Here is a 21593-nt window from a genome sequence, read left to right as displayed (position 1 = left end):
GGCCTCGGTGGTCCAATGGTTAGCGTGCCGGGCTGGTATACTGTAGGTCCCGGGTTCGAATCCCGCTAGTAGCATTAACTTTTTGTCCAAGATTGTTTTTATTATCAGCAAGTTTGGTTGGTTTGGTTTGGTTATTACAGTTTAATTTTATTATTAAGTCATTATCAAATTTTAATTGAGCAATTTCTAGTTTTATTTAATAAACAGAATTATTTTTCCGATTACTAAACTTTTGTTATATTATTTCTTTATCAGCCAGTTTGGTTAGTTCGGTTAGGTTATGATAGTTTAATTTTATAATTAAAAATAGTAAAATTGAATTTGAGGCATTTATAATTTTATTTTATGAACAGAACTATTTTTGCGATTAGTAAACCTTTATTGCCAAAGTGCTCTCTACTACAGCGCTGTTCACGGAGGAATTTTGAACTAAATGCCTCATTTGTACCTCCCCTAAGTCAGACCCGTGGAGTAGACTGGTGTTTCTAGTGTGACTAGTGACTGAGTGAGTGTGAGTAGTGAGTAGTGTCATCCTGTCCTGTCGTCTCGTCTGTCATCTCCATCTCGTCCTTGTCGTCAGCGTCAGCAGCGACCAACGACATAAGCGACTGTCACTCACAATACTGATAATGTTTTCCACATAAATTATTCCTTTGTACTTATTATTTGATTTCACATCACATCGTTTTAACTTCGTTCATATAGGCTAATTTGTTGAAGAACAATCATCAACCATGTCGGCAGAAGAAACTTCTTGGCGGACGCCAAACTTTAGACAAAGTGTTGTTGCTAAAATGTAAGTCAACTTACTCTTTCATTCATAATTTTCGTTCTTAGCCTATATGAAATAACCAAATTAACTAAGCATACTAAAGATCTTAATATTTAACGGCTCTTTTTGTCAGTAAGGTTACGATGATTATTAAGACCATATATTGGCATGCCTAAGCTTAAGACCCAACACGCGTTACGTGTCACGTGTCGCGCGTTGCAACGCGCGTCCTAGAAACACAGCAATCAAATGAGTGCGTACACATGCAGCGCCAGTGCTTTGGCCAACGCGCGTTGCAATGCGCGCCTCAGAGGTTCATCGTGCAACACGCACTAGCAGGGCGCTTCGAGTTACGAAGGTTCCAATGGGACCATACACATGTGAGAGTAGAGGAAGCTTAGGTTTTATGTATGTTTACTGAGTACTTTTATATACAACTAGCTATACCCGCGGGCTTTGCCCCGTTTAACTTCATAAGTGAGCTTGTTCGCATGGCTCAATCACGTCCTGATTGAAGTTCGTTCGCTACGCTCACTCACCTTTAGGCTGGAGCTCGTTCGCTGCGCTCACACGTCCTGATTGAAGTTTGTTCGCAACGCTCACTCACCTTTAGGTTGGAGCTCATTCGCTGCGCTCACTTGCCTTCAGGTTAGCTCGTTCGCTACGCTAACTCGCCTCCGGATTGAAGTTCGTTCGCTACGCTCACTCACCTTTTGGTTAACAAGAACAGAACCAACTTGTTTAATTGAAACGGCTGTTAAGATTCATTAATTCCATTTAAATATAAGTACTCATAAGGTTAAACATGGGAAACTCCAGAGCCACTGGGGCGGAGCCCGAGAGTCCGATCAGAATAAAAACCACTTAGTTTTCCTATTTAATGCCTAAAGAATCAGTGTACCAAATTTCAGCCTCCTAGGTAAATGGGAAGTGGGAGAATTAAGTTAGTGATGAGTGAGTGAATGAGTCAGTCAGTCAGTGAGGGCTTTGCCTTTTATATATATAGATACCTTATGGTAATTACGATTATCTCTTCTGTTGAAATCCAATCCCTAACAATGCTCTCACAAGGTGCTAGACAGACTTTAACTTTCGTTAAATGAAGCAGTTAGCATGTTTTAGTAAAAAGCTTAGGCCCTAGTTCATATCCTTGAATAGGTTACAAAGTAAAACAAACATACAAACTAAACGTTCTTGTAAAATTGGATGTCACAAGTGTTCTTAGGGGATTTTCCCCGGCACGGTTACCTGGGACCGCTTTGCTTTTTCATTTTGACGTTCTAAAAGTCCAAAAATTCATAATATTTTATAATTGAAATATTAAATTAAGCTGCAATGGGGGTATTTTTATTTTGTTATCGTTCTGTATATATATGGTACAAATCCCAAACAAAAACTACCTTTTCGACTTTTATGGCTATGCCGGGATGGGCCATGAGACAATTGCTTAAACACGCGTTGCAACGCTGTCATGTGTACGCAAAGGCTTATCTGAAGCGTGTTACAACGCGCGTTGCAACGCTCCCATGTGTACGTAGCCTAAAAGTGCTCTGTTTGAAAACCATGCTTACATGTTTGCTACTACTGTGTAGCCCTAGACCACAATGTCCATGTAGGCTATTATTATTTTAGTCTAAAGGACAAAACCTAAATTCAATTCTGAAAAGTATTTGATTTGTATTTATTTTAGCGAGGAAGCAATACGAAGCTCGGGAATGCCAACTACTAAAAACAGCATGGAAATGGAAAACCACGTGTTTCAGAAGGCCAAAACTAAAGTAAGTAGAACCTATATTAATAATTTTTACGCCACACTACACCGTTTTAACAAACTTCCTGCGTAAGGATTTAGTCCAGAAAACAGCTGTTTGCCGCCAGCTTAATCAAATGGGGTTTCATTAAAACACAAACTTACTGTAATGAGTTTTTACAGGACACCAACCAGCTGATGAGTTGTTATTAACAAAAACATAACCTAGATTATGAGTAATGATTGTTGGTCCTATAGTCAGTGGTCATTTTGGGGGAGCGAGCTGGTCTAGTGGTTAGAGCGTGAGACTTCGGTGCCTGAGGACCCGGGTTCAAATCCCGCCAAATCAACAATGGATTTTATCTAAGTGATACTGTCGCAATCCCTAGGTCTAGCCTGAAGTAATGTGAAAAACAATCCCAGGCTCGTGCCTAGACTTCTAGGAAAAAAATTAAAAAATAGTCAGTGGTAAATTATAAGGATTTGTACAGATTTGTATTGTTAAGTTACCTTTATGGCGTAAAATATTGTACGTCACTTTGTCTCGCACAGGAACGATTACACTCGTCCTGTAAACACCTATTTTCAGGACTAGTAACGTAATATAGGCTAATATTACAATGTTACTAAATATATTAGGCTACAAGATAAGTTGGATTAAATTATTTTCAAAACTTTCAACTCCGTAAAAGTAATTGGTTCAACATGAAAGAGCTTTTTTTGAGGAATACTATTGTGTGGTATATCATTCAATACTTATTGTATAAAAAGGTGTTATAGAATGATATAATAAGTAAGTTCTGGGTTTTTTTTTTCAAGCAAAAGCAAAAATCTCTTTTATTTGCTATAATAATTTGATCAAACTGGATTATGTACATTCATTAAGATAATTCGTTTTCATATCTTATACTCTTTATGAGTACCTAATGAGTACATTAATAATAGACGATATCAATCAACTTTCTTACCTTTTATTAAAATAAACTGATGAAAATGTAATTTTTATTTTTATTTGTAGGAGGAATATTTGGGATTCGTTGCCCGGCTTATTTTACACGTCCGAGAAATGAGTAAGTATGTCTTGAATTGTTTCTTTATCTATAACTTTAAGTTATTTTCTTTTAGGTAAGTAACTAATAAATATAATAGTAGCCTATATAGTATATAATACAATAGTAATAATATAATAAATAAATATCTACAGAGGTAAAAAAATCAATGGATGTGGTCAATCGTCTATTTATTAAATTATTATTCTATAGCCTAGTGATTTTCTTTTTTTAGTCTATATTTTTTTGTAAATATTACTAAATAATTTTAAGGGGTGTAGGCCTGCAATAAGATGATTCCTAGGGAACAGAACTCCCCTTCTTCTTCTCTTTTTATTTTGGTTGTTTAATTCAGCTTCCGCTTGGAGACACTCTCGCAACCAGACCATTTGCTATACACTCAAAAATCAGTATATTTTTGGGACCCCCTAATGCTGCTTTTTTTTTCTTTTTGCTAGCCATATCCTCATACACAGAGCATAAACAAAGAGTTTAATGATTCACAAAAAACCCCTACTTGTGTCTGTCATTATTAAAATATAGTTTTGTATTTTAACTTGTAACTACCTGGAAACCCAGCAGCTCTGCTCGGGTAAAGTCAGGTAAAATAGGCCTCCTATAAGAATAGTATTTTTCTTTTTTTTACCAAATTTTTTGTAGCCTAGACCTATCTGTAATCTGTTAAAATTATGATATCGAAGTTGGTTTTGATTATGTAAGCAGCAGTTATGATTCTTATGTATTATATACATTTTGTTGTTATTTTCATCCATTAATCTAAACATGTAATTGGGGGGGAAATAGGCACAGGTTTCATAAGGTAACTTGTTAACCAGTCTTATCAAACGAATATTATTAGATATTATAACATTTTTAGATTAATGGGTGTGTTGGTTACAAAAAAAACCACTTTTTTCACCCTGTATCATGTATAGACTATCCTAAATAACGAGTTATAGGGGATGTAGGTTTTTAGCGGAAACACGGTTATCTGGACTGGCCTTGGTCCCGAGGAGTTCGGATGAGAGGGAGTCTACTGTAGTTTAACTAGCCTCTCACATACTGTGTTATTGTCATAATTATAGTTACTCTACTTTTAATAAATTTTTTATTGTGGATAGTGCATTGCAGTATTTATCTCTCTTATCTGGCACATCAAACTAAGTTTCATCCCTTGAACAATTTCTGCAATGTTAAACAATTTCTAGGTATGAGTAGTAGGCTATTTATTGAAACTTCTTATGAAAGTAATATGAAAAACTTGGATCTAAGTAACCTGAGGTAATTTTTTTTAGATTCAAAGAAGAATCCAGCTCTAGGTGGACCCGCTGGAGGAGCAGGTCAGAACATGCAGAACCCGATTGATGCTCTTCAGACATTAGCTAGACAAGGTACGGCAAGTTTGTCTCTTGTTAGCACATTGAGGAATATATTTGGTTGAGAGTTGAGAACCAACCTAATGTGTGATAGCTGGTACGATGTTGTGTGAACGTATTACAAAGTAAGTCTGTAACAAATAATTGTACATTGTACAATGGTCCTTGCTAAAGGAACAGCTGATTTTAGTCAACAACAATACTATTGTCCCATTCCTTCAACACTCGTCCTGCAGTCATCTTCACCAAGGTGTGTCTGTTTTGTACAAATCTAATGAAATCTTTGTTTCAGGATCTGGCAATCAAATGATGGGATTAGTTCCGCCACAAGGACCGGCTCCTGTCACTGCCACCAATCGTAAGTGTAAAGTTACTTTAACATTTGTACTTGTTTGTTTTCTAATTCACCATGCATGTTTGGACTGAAATTCATTTAGCTTACCCACGATGTATTTGGGAAACATGGATTCATTTTACAAATAAATGTAAAGTCTACCATACACTGCGAGAGTCTCAACTGAGTTGTTGAGAAGGCAGACTCCTGCAGGCTAGGAAGTATTGTAGAGTACTTGATTCATCATTTCTTAAAAGACGTTATTCTGTGATTAGATCGTGACCTACTAAGCTTATGAATGATGGAATTCTACAATGGCAATAGCTAATAGGTAATGGTTTTACTTTCTGTTGTGGAGAAATCAAGGTCACATCAAGCCTCCATAGGCCTACTTCTTGGATGATGATTTACACAGATCATCTCATTTCAACCTACATCTTATCTAGAACTTCACTCTTTTAATTCATATTCAGTTTGAAATACACCTTTGCTGTTTCAGAGTAATAACAATGAAATTTTATATATCTTCTACTACCTAATATAGTTTTCTATCTGTTTGGACATGCTATTCTGTCTTAATCAGTAACAAATCTACACATATTTATCTCATTTCATTCTACAATCATCTCCCATTCATTTTCACCTAATAATATGCATTAGCTGGTTCATTGCGATTTCTAACACCGATGATAGTTCAATATCTTCCACAAAAAAATTGGTATCAATCTCTTTTGATCTATAAGTCAGTAACAAAGCAGTCATATAATTGATATCCACCTTTCACTTGTTTTAGTCTTGAAACACACCTCCTTTCCTTGTGGGTTGTTACCGTAAACATGTAATCTATTCTGAGAACTTGACTGTTTTGGTGAAATAGAAACTTCAATTTTCAGTTCAAAACTTTCTTACGCATCTGAAGATTGAGGATTCAGCAGAGTAAACAATGTTTGTGATTTTCTACCCAACATTTGCTTATTCTTGCTTCTGTGAGGCCTCCACTCTCATATTTCCAGCCAGTAAAGTTGTTAGACCAATGTGTTAGTTTTTACAGTGTGAAATAAAAATATTGCATTTTAAAACTGTTGATTTTTTTACCCTGCCCATTTGTACAGGAATGTCTAATTCTAATTCAAATATTGCGGTGTAATGTAATTTTGTGAGGATATTTCTTTTTGTAGTCATATTTTCTAACAATTTTTAATGCATGTTGTAAGGAAACGTTAATTGTTTTACAATTACATTATTATTTTTCTTATAGCAACATTTTGGTAATTTAATGTAATAATTATTATTGTGCAGTAATGGTTGGTAAGTTTTTTTTTATTTGCCTATGATCTGATATTTCTACAAACTACCACCCAATCTTTAATGAATTACAATTCTTAGACTCACTTAAAGTATCACTAAGTGTATAATCGGTTGTATACTTTTTAATTAGTAAATAAAAATGTTGAATTTACCTGTTGTCGCCTTAGAGTACAAATTTATCCCTCTGGATTATGCGCATCTTGGCATGAACACCTTCGTCAGATCCATATGAGAACTACTCTTGTCTGAAGGAGGTAGAAAGTTCACAAACTGACACCCAACACAAGATAGCAGAGTACAAAAGTTTTATTTGTAGAATGCTCACAGTACCTACCCCTAAAAGCCGGTGATTATGAGATATAGCCGTAATAAAAAAATATTGCCGTTTCAAATAGATACAGCCCTAATTTAATTGATAAATTGACCGACAAACAAAAAGTAAAAAAAACATTACTATCACTGAGTAAATGTCTCCTATTTCCCGCAGAACAGTGTTGAATTTTACTACAACGGATTTATTAGAAAACATCAAAGGTAACATACACATTTTGTCAATGAATAATCACATAGGCTGAATACTGAATGGTGTGAATAAGTGCAGAATATTGTTTGACCAACCTAACAATCTAATGATCTATAGTTATTTATCTTGACTCTTGAGTTTCTAACACCAACGTTCTAACCTTACAGTGCTTCAGACTCTCAATCAGCGACCCAACAACCAACAAAGAATGCAGTCACCTGTTCAGGTAATCACATTAAATGTTCTGTGTCAGTTATGGTTTTTAGAGTATCGTGGTTCTGGGGGTAAAACCCTGTCTCACTAGATAACTTAAGTTAATGTTAAGCTTGTTTACTAATCACTGATTGTTTTATCCTGAGAAAACTGGCCTTTATCATTGGGCTTATAGCTTCAAAATCTTCATTTATTTGCTTAAAAAACGTTCAGTTGCATATTATTTTTAAAACCGCTAGAATGATTTGAAATTTATTCCGACAATTTATTTGTACGCTGGCCCGTTTATTGTAGGCCTAAAAAGACCTCGCATAACCTGGGTGCTCGGATAATCGAGAGTGTCCTGCATTTCCAATAACACTTTGTTCACCACTTGTCTGCCATTTTTTTTAATTTTTAACCAAATCTTTTTTGCCTACCCTTTTTTAACCGAGTGTTATGAAACTTGGTATGTATATTTAGGTAGAAGAGAACTATTTGTGAAAAAAATCATTCAACTTGGACCATTTTAAAATTGTGCCCATTTAAAATTCGTCAAATGGACAAAGTTTTATCAGCTTGACTTGTTTAAAAGTTGGCCTACAGTAATTTCCATTAGCACACTCAATTCAACCAAGATTCTAAAACTGAGTACAGCTAAAACATGGAGATGTAATGTTTAGTTAGGGCTATATCAGTAGTAAAATGTTTCACATAAAATATGGCATTAAACATCACTTAATAGGCAACATTTTCTTAGTAGCTCAACCGATGTATGTTTTTGTTTATTCTAAACCTGACAACACCTTAACCATTGAATTGGAATTAAAATTCAGGTCAGTAAATCTATGATTTATTAAAGGTACTATAAAGAAGAAAGAGTTTTATTTCATTATTCCTTTTTAGCGAATTTCCCTATAGGGAAGTAGCTATTACCGTAGGTCTCATGGTAAGACCTAAGCCCGGGACCGATTTACTTTTTCATTTTGATGTCCCCAGAGGCCAAAAACACCATTCGTTCAAATTTTTATATATCTATATATAGAGATATATATATATATATATATGTGTCCATCCGCACGACAACTTGAGTAATTTTTGTCCGATTTTGATAAAATTTGGTTTGAAGGTGTAAGGCGGGATAAACTTGAATGAGTTCGCGAACCAGCATGATCGGACTATGGGAACGGGGGTTTATGGGGGGTTTTATGGGGTAAAAATAGGTTTTTCCCATTTTTGACCCTAAAAACACAAAATTTCACAATTTCTTTTCAAACCATTTTGTAGAGCTTAAAAAAACAAATAATTTAGTATATTGAAGCGTTATTATGCGCCTAATTGTTACGGAGAAAATTCAAAAAAATTGTAATTTTAAAATTCCCATGTTATTCTTATGGAGAATAAGTAAACTGCTGTAGTTTGCTTGTTTATGGACATATTTTGATCAAATTTGGAAAATACATTAATTTCTTACTAAACCGCAGTACCTTTTAATATTTTACATAAAAAAACTTTTTTACCCTCCCTGTTGCAGCAAACCTAAGTACTCATTAAACTAATTCTGTTTAAATAGGGAATAAATGTGATATTTTTAAGGAGACATTTTAGTTTAAATCCAATCAGGCAAATGGAAATTCGCTAAGTCTGCAGGTTTGCTGCGGCGGGGGTATTCTTGATTACTGTTAAGTTGAGTTCTTCTATAATCTTACGATTATTTAATATTAGATATAAATAAAACCTATTAGTTATGCCCAAATGCATATTATATTTCTATAAGTTACATTTCACTAAGTCTTTTTGTGTTGCATATTGTAAAACATGTTTTGGTTATTTCAGGGCAATGTTATCGGCCAAATGGGCAATCAAATGGGATCAATGGGAGGACCAATGGGTGGACCAATGCAGTCGCAAATGTCCATGGGAGGTCCTATGGGGGGTCCCATGGGTCCTATGGGGGGTCAGATGGGACCAATGGGACCCATGGCTGGACAAATGGGTAGTCCTATATCTGGCCAGATCTCTCATATGCAACAGAGAAAGGTAAATATATTCTAGGGGATTATAACAGCAATTACTGCTTTTTAGTTATGTATGCATGCAGGCAGCGTTGGTCTAGGCTACCAACACTATTCTGGATTACACCGTTTTTGTATAAAAGATGATGCCTAAAATTTTGGTAACGATTATTATCACCCCTTCACCTCCGTTGTAACATTTTTAACCATTCCCTATACTATGCACCATTCCCAAATACTCTCCTTCGCAGTCCCAACTAAAGGTTCAACTGTTTAACTTAAGCAATTTGATTCTAGGATGTGATTTGAGGTAGAATATGTGTGTTTTAAGGCTTACCCATATGCAACTGAATCACAGTTAATTGCCAATTTTTATTATCGACACCGATGACACCAATGTAAAGAGTTTATAGTTTTTCCTGACTTAATTAATCATCTTTAAGGAATATTAGGTGAATAAAAAAACTTGAAACATATTTTAGTTTTATCAGTTAAAATTAACATTTTAGTTACCTGTACTAAGATTTGTCAGTAAAATTCAACTTGTATATTTCAGCATAGATATTCAATTTTATTCTGTATTATGAGACTTTTTGAATTTACCACATGTCTGTTAGGGAGCTGAGATGATTGGCCAGAACTACGGCGGACCTCGCAACGTCGCTCCAAATCAGTTTCTGCAGCAGAGCCCCACCCCTCCTACCCAGTCACCTGCTGGAATGCCTACCTCGTAAGTTTTAAACCTACCTCGTTAATTATTGTTAATTAATCTTTGGGTTTTACCTCAAGTCTGAGTGTTTTTGGTTGTCTGGGTAGCCGAGTGGTTACAGTGATCACCTGGGCCCATGTGCTATTTGTCATTACCAATGCTATTTAACAAAACATCAATGTTAATGTTTTAGTATCAAAACAAAATTGATAACGTTATCAATCCTTATTGATATCAGACTTGAAGTGGTTGGATAAGGTCTTCAACTGATGAACTGATGAAAACCAAACTTAAAAAAAAAAAAACATGAAAAGATATTTTCTTAAAATTCTAACATAATGTGTGCATATATCATCCTTTGGCATTTTTACACTGTTTTTTTATGGAACATTCCAACCCCTAGTTTGGATACTAACATTTATATTTTATTAGATAGTTCATACAAACACTTTTGTATAAACTATTCAATCAAACTGAAATGTATATTTTTTGCTCAACTGTTTTGACAGATTACTAAAGGCCTCCTACATAACTGGTAGAGAAAGGAGTTTTTTTATAAATGTATGTTGTTGTTGGTTTTTTTTATTACAGAAGTAATTTTGGTGTTAATAATTTTTAACCAATGATCTAACTAATGTTTTACTAAATTAATTGTACTTTTCCTAGAAATCAAATGGTCGCCTCTCCTGCTTTGGTCCCTTCTCCAGGGAATCCGGGAATGACATCGGGAGGAATGGGAAGTTCTCTACGCTCTGTTGGTAAGTTCTGTACTCGGTAAGACATTTGACTGTAGATTGAAGAAAGAAACACTTACGACAAAAAAATTGACATTTAACAATTAACTCAACTGGGTAGGTAGCTAAGTGAATATAGTTTTAGACTAGTAATCATAAGTTTACTGAATTGATCCTTTAAAATATCAATTGCTTTTTGAGGGTTTAAGAATCCAGCTGTCTTAACCTTCTGCTCTATACACAGTTGTTTCTTGAATAACTGGAGAGACCCACTGAAGAAACCGATTGTAGGTGTTAAGGAGTAAACATATTTCTGTAAGTGTATAATATACAAATAATCCTTCAAACTTTAAATTTATAGTTGGCAAAATTTACCTTCATAATAAATTAGAATAAAATCAAAGACCTTTACATAAAATATTACCTAACGACAGTATGAAAAGCAGACTGCAAACACCCAGGGTCTAAGGAAAAATCTAACCCGCTCTGAATTTGTCCTTTATCATTAGGCTCTAAATAAATGGTCCTAGCCGAAGATACAGTTGATCTTGTTTCTTACTCATCTTCACCATGTGTCCAATCTAATCTGACGTAAAGTGATCACTAATTGCTAGTGTTGTCTGCAGGAATGGCTCCATCCCCAAGCAGTTCACTTAACACCCCGGGACAGCCGGTCCCGACCCCTAGTCCTCACAGTCAGACAGAGGAACAGGCCTACCAAGCCAAGGTGCGCCAACTGAGCAAATACATAGAGCCTCTACGACGTGTCATCGCCCGTGTGGGAAATGAGGGTTGGTACTTCTAGCTTAGACTATGGGTCGGACTAGAAATTCAATTCAAATCATAAAGTTGCTGTTAATTGTTTAGCTTGTGATTAAAAGAGTCACTCCAGGTCATAAATAATTATGAAGTAGCCTATATAATTTTATCACAATAGAAATAAAATCATAACTTCTTCAGTGCAAATTGTAAGGTTATAAGCAGTTTTAAAACTGTTTGTTTTGGTACATACAGGGTGACAATTAAGTCTTAGGACGACTTTATAACTTTTAAAACAAAAAGAGATATCACAACCAAATTTGGCATAACATTACTGGTAGTAGTAAGCTACCTTTTGCGTACAAGGTGATGGGATGTCACTTATAGAGGACGGCCTACAGGAAGTAAGTTGACAATTTTTAAGGTAAGCATAGGTTGATATGTACATAAAATATAAGGTCCTGTTAAACTAAAAACAATGCAGCAAACTGGACCTCAAATGGACAATCGAGCCAAAAATGACAGCTTGACAAAGGTTCATTGAATTTGCAATGGTATTATATGCTACCTCTTCAGGAGGCGCCTGCCACAAGACACAAGAAAATCATAAACGTAAGCATAGGGCGATATGCATATCAAATTAAAGGTCTTTGTTTGTAGAGTCCAATGCCTTAAATGTGAGCTCAAAAGAACAACTTAGTAAAAATTGGCAGCCGTTAAAGATTCAAAATGGCAGATTAAAGAAATCTTTGAACAGCTGCCATTTTTGACTCGGTTGTCTATTTGAGGTCTGGTTTGTGGCATTGTTTTTAGTTCAACAAGACCTTTAATTTGACACACATATCAACAATGCTTACCTTTAAGTTTTTCAACTTACTCCCTGTGGGCCGTCGCCGTCCCCTATACGTGACATCTGATCACCATGTACACAGAAAAGTAGCTTACTATTACCAGTAATGACGTGCCAAATTTGTTTCTGATATCTCTTTTTGTTTTAAAGTTATAAGTCCTAAGGCTTACTTGTCATCCTATATAGATTCAGTAAAGTGGGCTTTTGGGTAAAACCAAATCATATTATGGACAACTTTAGCTGGCGTTTCACCCTAGTTGCAGTTTGCCATATTTGTAGAATAACCGAGAGCTACAGAGCCACCATATTGTGGTTTACTGCTCTCAAGATAGCTCAATAGATATAGATCAATGATAGCGAGTGCAACTTGATGGTATTGACATATTGTTTTAAATTGTAATTTTTTACAGATGGTCAGATGGAGAAAGTTAGTAAAATGAAGAAACTGTTAGAAATTCTGTCAACGCCAGGGAAAAGAGTGCCTCTGGAAACTCTTCTAAAATGTGAAGTTGTTTTGGAAAAGCTGGATCTGAAAAGGGTTAGTGTTCTTGGAATGCAGATATCAATTTATGTGTAGTAAATAAGTTAATACGTTGAATTCGCTTTGCAATAATTCAGTGTTGAATTTGATCTTTGGGCCTGAAAGTTGATATTACGGCCATCGTCGTGAGAATCCCAACAAAATTTTCATTTCCAATTATTTATGCGAGCGGTCAACAAAAACTGCTTCTTGTGTGTTGTGGGAGCCATTGCGCTTGTGCATTGACCAGGGCTGTTAGTGCAGTAGACTATTGGCTGAGCTAAGGTGTTGTTTCCCCGACCAGGAGACATCAGTGAATTGAGCATTTGAATCTAGACTAGCGAGTGACCAAGTTTGGTGTATAGGTCCACCTAAACTAAACAATGGACGGCTCAGGTTGAAGTTGAAGGATGGATTATTTTTTACTTGCACCTCAATCAAACAATAATTGCAATTTTTAGGCTATCCTATAAAAAACTAGCTTGTTTCTAAAACGTGTTTGAAAACTATTCGTATTTGTATGTTTATAAGATTGGGGAAAACATAGTAACTGATGGCATTAAATCATTGAATAATCCATAGAGTTGGGCCTAATCTAGCTACTCCTACTGACTTGCTCCAGGGTGATGGATCGGGTCCCACGCTGAGAGAACAACACCCTCTGTTGGAAGCATTACAGACCCATCTACAGAGTCCAGTGTTGAATCACACACTTCAACGCACCTTTGGACCCTGCCTGGAGGCGTTGTTTGGCTCCGATATCAAGTTAGTAAATATTTTTGCATACAAAAACATATTCCTTAATAGTTTACAACTTTGCCTAACATTATTTCCATTATAAACAGTGTAAATTACAATGCAAAGTATTTTAAACATTTCAATGTCCTCTGGCCCTTCTGGCAGGCTTAATTTCCCCATAAAAATTGCTTTTGCCCCTCAATGCTTTTCACAATTGAGAATAAACAATCTACAACTACATTTGTTTAATTTTCACTATCCTACACTCTTATATGAGCAATGTTTGCTTGTACAGATATAACCACAACTTCCAAGTCAAAGCATAAAAAACAGTTGCTAAGCATGTATGTAACCGTTTAATATTTCTAGGATGCTTCCTCCTCCACTGAAGAAAAAGAAGTTGGAAGAGCCAGTTGATGATATACCTGAAGTTTTGCAAGGAGAAATTGCACGGCTTGATCAAAGGTTCAAGGTAAAGTTGTTGTTTCTACAACACAAAAGCGTTTACTATAAACTTTTTGTAAAACCTGGCCAAATTGATTTAAGATTTCTTGAGATAGGCTAAGTAGATGGATATCACTGAAAGTATTATCCAATAATTTTTATTGGAGTATCGGTTGGCACTGTTTATACAATTCTACTCGATAAGCCTAATTGTATGCTTATAGGAAGCTATTGACTGCCCTCATTTTAGTTTTTTTAGATAAACTATTGTACAACAAGTTTATAAATTTGTCTAGGCTGTCACAACTTACAGTCTTAATTTAGTTGTCAATAATTTTCCTTAAATCTCCCCACATTTTAATCAAAGACAAAAAGACTAAGGTTTCTGAGGAATCGAGAATTGTGTGAATTTGTTGTGTCCCATGAAAAATCGCGGACCATGCGTGAATTTTGAAATATAACTGGTCCACTAAAACATGATTTTAGTGCCATTTTGTTTGATGTATTTTGAATTTAAGACAAATGGTGAAGGGTTTAAGACATAGAAACATACTGTATTTGCTTATATAAGCACTCACAAAACGCATGAAAAAAACCGAATGTTATAACATCTTAAACATTATCTGCAGATACGGCAAAATCCAAACACTGTCGTGTGTTTAATCAGAAACCCAGTCCTGATAAAATCCAGAACATTTTCCACAGTCTTGGTTAAGTTGTGAAATCACTGCAAAATCAAGAACATCATTTGCGTTCACATCAAAATCGCTAACAACTTTCAAGCTTACGGCCAAATTTTGAACATATTCCACAATTTTGGCAAAATTGTAAACACCTTACATGGTCACGAAAAAATTGAGAACATCTTCTGTCGTCATGGCAAAATCGTGAACTTCATCTGTGATAAGGGCAAAACATTTTCTGCTGTAATAGTGACATCATCATCTCCTTGGATCAAGCCAAAAACCGTGTGCAACCTCTACCATTGCAACATTTTGGATTGTGCATCTTCACAAACGCTTACCAAGATCACAGAAAAATACTTCAGTTTGGCTCGACTTGCCCTGAGCTTTGCCCAATAATGAGTTTTGGCCTAAACTGACCCATCGGGTAAACTGTTGGCCCGCCATGACCCAAAAATATTGGGTACTCGCATACCCCTAGTAAAAAGGGGTACTTTGCGACCAGTAATACTAATTCGGGTTTACACCTTTGTTGCAGGGAAAACTAGGAGAAATGGATGAAATTTTTCCAAGGGTTTTGTGTCCACCCTGAAAAACTAATCTATGTAACCTTAATCAATAGCAATAGGAATCGACCAATTCTGGAATCGGCCCATAACTAGTTTTTACCTAAAGTACATTGATCCACAGGTCAGTCTAGACCCGACACAACAGACAGGTTCTCGCTGTGTACAGCTGTTGTGTGTGCTAGACGACCGTCACCTCCCCTGTGTGCCTCCTGTGAGTCTCTCTGTACCTGAGGATTACCCCCACTCGCCCCCCCTCTGTCACCTCGCACCCCACGAGTACAGCGCCACCAAGTTCCTCTCAGCTGTGCAGGTATCGTTGTTAAACAAATTATGTTATAAGATTCTTCTAATTTTGCTTTAAATATTTAAATACTAAATGCTACTATGCTAAATATTTCTTTGTGTCTAATGTTTTATAATTTTTTTTTTTAATTTGGAGGTATAAGTTTTGTAATTTCTTGTCTAGCATTATTCCAATGCCATTAGAGTTGTTGTCTCCCAACGCCACTCTACCACAGGTCAGTCTCGATTGGGCTTTATATTTATTGCCTTTAAAAATTCAGAACATAAGCATATACATCAAGTAGTGTGTACAAAGTCATTGTATGTCATTAGAATACATCAATATCTAAATTAAACTGAAATGCATACAAATCTGGGATCATCACGTACTTAGATAAATAAATGCCTTTATTCAAATGCTATTGGAATGCAGTTTCTAACAATTAAAAAGCTGCTGACAGATCTTAGACATTCATAGATGTAAACCTCATTTTCAACAAGGAAAATAACCAGATGAACTGTTGCAGGCCGCTCTGGAGTCCAGGGTTCGCAAGTTACCCGGCCGCTTCTCCGTGTCTCAACTACTAGACACCTGGGAGATGAGTGTAAGACAGGCTTGTGCGCCTACACAGTCTCCCACCCCTGCTGCACCTGCATTACTCATGGGGTTGTGAACTGCGCCTTCACACATTACACAATGTTTATATCATTAAAGTATTATTTTAACAACTTAACAGTATATTTTCATCCTTGCACACCTTCATCAGTTAGAAAGCTCTTTGAAGTTAATTTCGGTGGTAAGTCTTTGTGTCTTATGTTTTATATTTTTTTAGCGAATTTCCCATATAGGGAATAAGCTATTACCGTAGTACTCGTACTCATGATAAGACCTGGACGCAGGACCGATTTTTTTTTTCGTTTCGAGGTCCCTAGAGACCAAAAACACCATCCGTTCAAATTCATATATATATATATATATATATATATATTTATATATTTATACATTTATATATATATATATATATATGTGTCCGTTAGCACGATAACTCGAGCAAAAATGATCCGATTTTGATGAAATTCGGTACAAACGTGTAAACCTACGTTTATTCGAACGAGTTCGCAATCCAGCATGATTGGACCATGGGAACGGGGGTTTTATGGGGTAAAATAGGTTTTTCGCATTTTTGACCCAAAAAACATAAAATTTAGCAATTTATTTCCAAACCATTTTGTAGAGCTTAAAAAAACAAATAATTTAGTATATTGAAGCGTTATTATGCGCCTAATGGTTACGGAGAAAATTCCAAAAAATTGTAAATTTAAAATTCTCATGTTATTCTTATGGAGAATAAGTAAACTGTTGTAGTTTGCTTGTTTATGAACATATTTTGATCAAATTTGAAAAATGTTTTTATTTCTTACTAACTATTAACATAAAAAAAAACAGTTTTACCTCCCTGATGCAGCAAACCTAAGTACTTGTTAAACTAATTCTATTTAAATCGGGAATAAAAGTTATATTTTTAAGTAGACATTTCAGTGTAAATCAAATGGAAATTCGCTTAGTCTGCAGGTTTGCTGCGGCGGGGGTATTTTTAATTTGGAGGTATACAATGCATAAGTTATTTGAGGAACTTTGGATATTTTCTGTAAAAATAAGGTTACACGTTTCAGGATCTGAAATCATATCTCAAGTGAGAAAGTACCTAAAGAGATTTTACATTCCTTTAATTTGTGAAGGGGGGAACAAACAGCTTTGTTCACTGGAGTCTTAAATAAGAAAAAAATCATAATTTTAATTTATAGAAGTCAAAAATATTACCCACTGTATTCGTACTGTATAGAATATAACAAATAGCTTTCCTCACTGGAGTCTCAAATTACCAAAATCAGTATTTTAATTGATGGCTTAAGTCACTTAGACTACAAGCTTGCGCCATTCACCCTTCAATTATATTTGGGTTAAAATACGCACATCGTAAACGTATCAAAGAGAAAAAATCTACATAAATCTTGGTTTATTTATTTATACACGTAACACCATTTATACAATAGTAGTTAAGCATAAGCTTTTACAATGCATTTACATTCCTGATGCACTTAAATACCTAATACAACAAAATTAAACTTGAAAAAACTTTAAGTAAGCATGCTATTCAAGGAAAACTAACAGACAATAATAACCGGTAATGCAGACAAAAAAAACAATCAATAAAAGGCAATGAATAACAGGCTATAAATACAATCTATACATACGGAAAGCAATAACAGGCAATAAAAACACGCAATATAATACAGACAATTAATAAACATGCAATATATACTGACTATACTGGTAGTTATACAGTTAACAATGGTGCCCTTTCAGGTTTATGTCGATTTTTTTGGCGGTCACAACCACATTGAAGTGTTCCAAAAAGGTTTGGACCGCTTAGACCAAAAAATCCAATGGCTTTAATTATACCTATAATGTTTTATCCATTCCATGCTATAATGGTATAAAAAGCACCTTAGGGGTGTCCGGACCATAGTATGTTTTCTGTGCTTTAATTCTGTGACAAGGCATTTCCCAACCTTCAAGCCCGTCAGTAGGCCAGTAATGCTGACATCATTTAAACTAATAATTTTTTAAATCAATAATTCCCATGGACTACACTGCTAATCATTCAAAGACAACAGTAATTATATTCTGTTTCATAATATTTCTATTTATTGACCACTTCCAAAGGACATTTAACAGTCACTGGCGTTTACTGAACGACCCAATGAGCTGTCCCGAATAACAAATGTTACCTTAAACAGATTAAAATGAACAAGCTAACCACATAGAGCTCTGAATATGTCCTGCCACAGTAGGCATAGGCCTACATGACGGCCATCATTGGAACGCAGCTAAAATAAATTTAGTTTTACGAGTAACCATACACTTCAAAAGTTCTTAAGTAAGCTTCAAAATTACATATTCCACGATAATTAGTTAAAATGTTCCCTACTTTCCTTTAACTTACTCTTACCTTAGGCTAAGGCTATATTCCAACATTAATTTATTATAATTTTAGCTGTACCGGTAGGCATTAATCAAAATAATTTAAGTTCACGGTCGGTCATTATAATAGAAAACAATTCCTTAAGTCAAAATTATTGCCTCAGCTTCTCTGAACACTTAATTGAAATATTCATAGCCTAACTTTATACGAGTTACCAAAACTTAACTTAGTTTATCTCCAATTAATTTTTCCAATTAAATCTAATTATTCCGCCTTCCCCCAATAAGTTAAACTTCACCAAGGCACGGCCTAAACTTTATAGGAATATGCTACTAGATTAAACCATCAAAAAAAAGTTAGCCTAGTCAACTGTTAACTTAAGCTCAGACAGTAATCACAGGAACAACGTTAGGCCTATCCTACTTAAGCCAGCAACTTCAATTATTTCACCCTTTGATTACACAACAATTATTTAACTATTTAAGACAAACTTTAGCCTTGGTAAGCTTTCCAATTAAATATTTTTTAAAACAAATTAAAAATATTTAAGCCAGTTAGTTAATTTATAAACTCACCTGACCTTTTACGCACATCTAACATAAGACATAAGACATAAGATCGATTTATTTCCTGTAAAACTTACAATATCAAGTCATTGGAAAACGTCAAATTCTACATTATAAAATACATTATAAAATATACATGATGTTTAAGCTATTGATTTATTACTGTATTAATGCAGTAGCAATGATCGTTTAAATTTTACTTGATGAGGATAGCTTTGAATCTGTTTGTTTGATTTTTATTCTTGAAATTTAAAATTAATGTATCGTTACTAAAATGGTTTATTACTGTTAGTTTTAGGTCCAGTTATGAAGGATTTTATCTATTGTAGTTTGTTGTGGTTTATTGTTTTTTTGTTCTTTTGCTTCGACTTGCTGTTTAAATTGAATAACTTTATATATAATGTAAGGATTGTAGGTTGAATGTTAGTGTTTTTGGAATCCAGAGTTATGGATGTAATTAGTTAAATTTATGGCATTAACAGGGAAAGGCGATGACGTTAGAGGGTTCAATTATATGATTTTCTTTTAATGGGTTTTTTTTGTTTGGAAAATTTAAATTCATCAAGTTACATTTTACGAGGCGTTTAAATTGGCCCTGGCGTGGCGTTGGGCTTCGCTGGCCGAATTTCTGTGGCTGAGAATCATATTATGGAGATTTGAGAGTCCTCAGGTGCAAGGCTCGCTCACTGCTTCCTGCTGTACCTCTTGCTGGGGTCAGCAAGGTCTGAGGAGGAGGGGGATGTGACGGCCCCAAAAATTCCCAGACCCATTACATATCAGTTGGGGAGGTTTTTGTTACACCCTCAGGAAACCCTGTCTTTACCGTCACAGAAGCTTTGCTTTATTTCAAATATAAAAAGAGGGTATGTAATATTGGACTGTTAACCTCCCAGCTTTTTGCGTCAACCAGTTGCCTCACCATGGAATATTCCGTCAGCGTGGCTCAGCGCTGGGTCGGGCCAACGTTCTCGGAAAGTGTAACGCGCATGGCTGGAATTTGCTGATACAGCTCAGCAAGTCACTCGATGAAATCAGTTAATGCGCAGCTATAGTTTGCCTAATGCCCTGATGAATCGTTAGGCAGCAGCACTGTCTGGGGCTTGCACTGACGTCACGCGGCATAGCCGCAACGCGATTGGCTGGTTCCCCTCCACGCCCAACTCTGGGCTACGGGCAGAGCGCACTCAGTTCAGTTAGTCTAAATTCTAAATCCAATTCAATCGGTCATGTAAATTCCGCGTCGCGTCGCCTTTCCCCATAGCCTCCTCGGGAGGCTATGTCCCCCAATAACTTATTTGTGTTGTACACTAAATTTATGGGATTATACAGCAAGTCGGAAGCTAAACACTTCACTATTGTTTTTATCATAAATTAAGTAAATAAATTATTATTCGTAGTGCATTTTCGTTGTTTCATTCGGCTACCTGTCACAATTCCAGGCCGCGGCCTTCGAAGTGACAAGTGGTGTTGTAACAGCTGTTTTGTTTGGAAGCAGCTAATTAATGGTATTTCTGTATTTACGAAAGATTGGTTACTGGACTATGACAATTACCAATTATCAATTATTTAAGATGGGGACGCCACTATGTGCGTATTTTAACCCAAATATGAGTGTAGGATGAGTGGCGCGATCTTGTAGTCTTGTTAGTGACTAAGGCCGACATGTTCCTTAGAAACAGCTGTTAATTAATAGCCCATACAGCTAATGGCAACTAAGGGACCTACAGTAGTTTATAGTGGAATCCGAACCACATTTTTCCTTGTAATTTACGAATTGGTCTAATTATCAGGATAGTACTGCGGATAGTCGTAGTACTCACTAGTGCGGACGTTAATCCACAGCAGGGAGCATCGCATCCACAGTGCATCCCTATAAATATCCACAATTCGTGACCTCCTAGTACCCCTAGTACCTGGATTACAGGACGACGCCACATTGACTCCGCTTAAAATGTGCAGATATAGATTTTTAATTCATATTGTTTCGGTTTTCAATTCTGTATGTTTTATGTTCAATATTTTAATAGATTTATGTTCATAAATTTAAATCAATAAAGTGCGAATTAATGAGCTGATGTCACCTGTCTGCCATGTTATCTTATGGGACGTATGTCACTAAACAACACCACTTTCGACGTTGCCAATTCTACCAGGCCGCGGCCGTGGCATAATTTATAAATACATCAACAGAAAAGCTTTACAATTTTATTTTGGGACACATACTTGGAATTCAATGGTAACATAATCTAAAAAAAACTGAATTATAAGTTAGAGTAAATATAAACTACTATTTTTGTTATAGTGCTGTATTACTGTGGCTTACTAGAAACGAATGCGGATATACAATTACGTAGGCGACGGCTAAATCTAATTTGACAGCTGCATTTAAGAAAGAGAGAGAAAGAATAGCTTTCCTTCAACTGGTTATATGGT

General features: G+C 35.6%; 1 protein-coding gene across 1 annotated transcript; it reads left to right on the top strand.

The window, feature by feature from the left end:
- The first annotated feature begins 558 nt into the window (after positions 1 to 558).
- Positions 559 to 16341, top strand: LOC129000044 (mediator of RNA polymerase II transcription subunit 15-like). Its single transcript, XM_054426897.1, has 15 exons — positions 559 to 796; positions 2463 to 2550; positions 3541 to 3592; positions 4867 to 4962; positions 5240 to 5305; positions 7280 to 7338; positions 9141 to 9344; positions 9937 to 10049; positions 10695 to 10786; positions 11389 to 11553; positions 12782 to 12909; positions 13514 to 13656; positions 13999 to 14101; positions 15447 to 15635; positions 16135 to 16341. The coding sequence occupies exons 1-15, from the start codon at positions 735 to 737 to the stop codon at positions 16279 to 16281; spliced, it is 1707 nt and encodes a 568-aa protein (XP_054282872.1). The 5' UTR covers positions 559 to 734; the 3' UTR covers positions 16282 to 16341.
- The last annotated feature ends 5252 nt before the right edge of the window (positions 16342 to 21593 follow it).

The sequence above is a fragment of the Macrosteles quadrilineatus genome, unplaced genomic scaffold (genome assembly GCF_028750875.1).
Source record: "Macrosteles quadrilineatus isolate MER2022 unplaced genomic scaffold, UCM_ALF_1.0 Scaffold_8__2_contigs__length_117827958, whole genome shotgun sequence".
NCBI classification, from domain to species: Eukaryota; Metazoa; Arthropoda; class Insecta; order Hemiptera; family Cicadellidae; genus Macrosteles; species Macrosteles quadrilineatus.
This window is presented reverse-complemented; position numbering and strand designations above follow the sequence as displayed.

What these genes read in the sequence shown, in the direction of transcription:
- LOC129000044 (XM_054426897.1), top strand. Translation starts at nt 735, where the DNA reads ATGTCGGCAGAAGAAACTTCTTGGCGGACGCCAAACTTTAGACAAAGT. An exon ending in TTTACACGTCCGAGAAATGA is followed by an intron (nt 3,593 to 4,866) that starts GTAAGTATGTCT and finishes AATTTTTTTTAG; the next exon opens with ATTCAAAGAAGAATCCAGCT. An exon ending in AGTTCCTCTCAGCTGTGCAG is followed by an intron (nt 15,636 to 16,134) that starts GTATCGTTGTTA and finishes GAACTGTTGCAG; the next exon opens with GCCGCTCTGGAGTCCAGGGT.